The sequence below is a fragment of the Labrus mixtus genome, chromosome 2 (assembly GCF_963584025.1).
Source record: "Labrus mixtus chromosome 2, fLabMix1.1, whole genome shotgun sequence".
Taxonomy (NCBI): Eukaryota; Metazoa; Chordata; class Actinopteri; order Labriformes; family Labridae; genus Labrus; species Labrus mixtus.
In genome coordinates this window covers 35,127,937-35,130,436 of record NC_083613.1, presented here as the reverse complement: position 1 = coordinate 35,130,436, position 2,500 = coordinate 35,127,937, and the positions used below count along the sequence as shown (strand labels likewise).

General features: G+C 45.8%; 1 protein-coding gene across 6 annotated transcripts in view; it reads right to left on the bottom strand.

The window, feature by feature from the left end:
* The window catches only part of LOC132993541 (echinoderm microtubule-associated protein-like 6), a 39,707-nt gene that overhangs the window by 23,248 nt on the left and 13,959 nt on the right, over positions 1–2,500 (bottom strand). For all 6 annotated transcript variants that reach the window (XM_061063430.1, XM_061063438.1, XM_061063447.1 and 3 more), the window contains exons 16-18: positions 558–651; positions 356–456; positions 64–266 (exon numbers count right to left, since the gene is read on the bottom strand). In XM_061063430.1, the coding sequence (XP_060919413.1) occupies positions 64–266; positions 356–456; positions 558–651 (398 nt within the window). The remainder of the gene's footprint in view (positions 1–63; positions 267–355; positions 457–557; positions 652–2,500) is intronic.

Below are 2,500 nucleotides of genomic sequence, written 5' to 3'. Positions count from 1 at the left end.
AGAACGCTCTCCTTCCTCTGACTCTCTTTAAATATGCACACAGGGAAAAGTTCCAGGTCTTACCTTGTCCAAGGAGCACATGGCGAACACGGGGCCGTCGTGTGCTTTGACGGTCTTGATGAGCGTCGTGTCCCTCCAGATATAAACGTCTCCGTTTGTCGCTCCGGAGAAAACCAGGTCCTCCGATCGACCGTAACACGCCGACATCATCGTCTCCTGCTTCCCCAGGTTCCCGAAGATCCCCCGCTTGAAGGTCAGACCGCCCCCTGCAAGAGGAGAGAGAGAGAGGGTTTCCTTCTGGTCACCTGAGGATGAAGGTGTTTCAGGTGATGAAGAAGAGGAGGGAGAAGTTTACCTGAATGTTGCCAGAACTTGATGTGTTTCATGCCGACCGTCACCAGTTTGTCCATCCTGAACGGGTTACTCCTCACCACAAAGATCTTATCTTTATGACCCCTGCAGGACAAAGTCTGGAGTTATTATGTTTTTAAATCAAATCTCCCACATCACACTCTGACACTGAACGCCACACTGATCATGTTCAGGGGAGTGGTTACCGAGCTTTGGCCAGCCTCTCTCCTTTCTTCCAGTCCCAGATGACGATGGAGTGAAACTCATCGATTCCCGCCGAGACCAAACTCTTTCCGTCGGCTGAGATAGAGAGACAAAGAGTCAAGATACAGAGAGAGGAAGAGACAAGATACAAAGAGACGAAGAGTCAAGATACAGAGAGAGGAAGAGACAAGATACAAAGAGACGAAGAGTCAAGATACAGAGAGAGGCAGAGACAAGATACAGAGAGGAAGAGTCAAGATACAGAGAGAGGCAGAGACAAGATACAGAGAGGAAGAGTCAAGATACAGAAAGAGGAAGAGTCAAGATACAGAGAGGAAGAGTCAAGATACAGAGAGGAAGAGACAAGATACAGAGAGAGAGGAAGAGACAAGATACAGTGAGAGGAAGAGTCAAGATACAGAGAGAGGAAGAGACAAGATACAGAGAGAGGAAGTGACAAGATACAGAGAGAGGAAGAGACAAGATACAGAGAGAGAGGAAGAGACAAGATACAGAGAGAGGAAGAGTCAAGACACCGAGAGAGGAAGAGACAAGATACAGAGAGAGGAAGAGTCAAGATACAGAGAGAGGAAGAGACAAGATACAGAGAGAGGAAGAGACAAGATACAGAGAGGAAGAGTCAAGATACAGAGAGAGAGGAAGAGACAAGATACAGAGAGAGGAAGAGTCAAGATACAGTGAGAGGAAGAGTCAAGATACAGAGAGAGGAAGAGTGAAGATACAGAGAGAGAGGAAGAGACAAGATACAGAGAGAGGAAGAGACAAGATACAGAGAGAGAGGAAGAGTCAAGATACAGAGAGAGGAAGAGTGAAGATACAGAGAGAGGAAGAGTCAAGATACAGAGAGAGGAAGAGACAAGATACAAAGAGAGGAAGAGACAAGATACAGAGAGAGGAAGAGTCAAGATACTGAGAGAGGAAGAGTCGATACAGAGAGAGGAAGAGACAAGATACAGAGAGAGGAAGAGTCAAGATACTGAGAGGAAGAGTCGATACAGAGAGAGGCAGAGACAAGATACAGAGAGGAAGAGTCAAGATACAGAGAGAGGCAGAGACAAGATACAGAGAGGAAGAGTCAAGATACAGAAAGAGGAAGAGTCAAGATACAGAGAGGAAGAGTCAAGATACAGAGAGGAAGAGACAAGATACAGAGAGAGAGGAAGAGACAAGATACAGTGAGAGGAAGAGTCAAGATACAGAGAGAGGAAGAGACAAGATACAGAGAGAGGAAGTGACAAGATACAGAGAGAGGAAGAGTCAAGACACCGAGAGAGGAAGAGACAAGATACAGAGAGAGGAAGAGTCAAGATACAGAGAGAGGAAGAGACAAGATACAGAGAGAGGAAGAGACAAGATACAGAGAGGAAGAGTCAAGATACAGAGAGAGAGGAAGAGACAAGATACAGAGAGAGGAAGAGTCAAGATACAGTGAGAGGAAGAGTCAAGATACAGAGAGAGGAAGAGTGAAGATACAGAGAGAGAGGAAGAGACAAGATACAGAGAGAGAGGAAGAGACAAGATACAGAGAGAGGAAGAGACAAGACACAGAGAGAGAGGAAGAGTCAAGATACAGAGAGAGGAAGAGTGAAGATACAGAGAGAGGAAGAGTCAAGATACAGAGAGAGGAAGAGACAAGATACAAAGAGAGGAAGAGACAAGATACAGAGAGAGGAAGAGTCAAGATACTGAGAGAGGAAGAGTCGATACAGAGAGAGGAAGAGACAAGATACAGAGAGAGAGGAAGAGACAAGATACAGAGAGAGAGGAAGAGTCGATACAGAGAGAGGAAGAGACAAGATACAGAGAGAGAGGAAGAGACAAGATACAGAGAGAGGAAGAGACAAGATACAGAGAGAGGAAGAGACAAGACACAGAGAGAGAGGAAGAGTCAAGATACAGAGAGAGGAAGAGTGAAGATACAGAG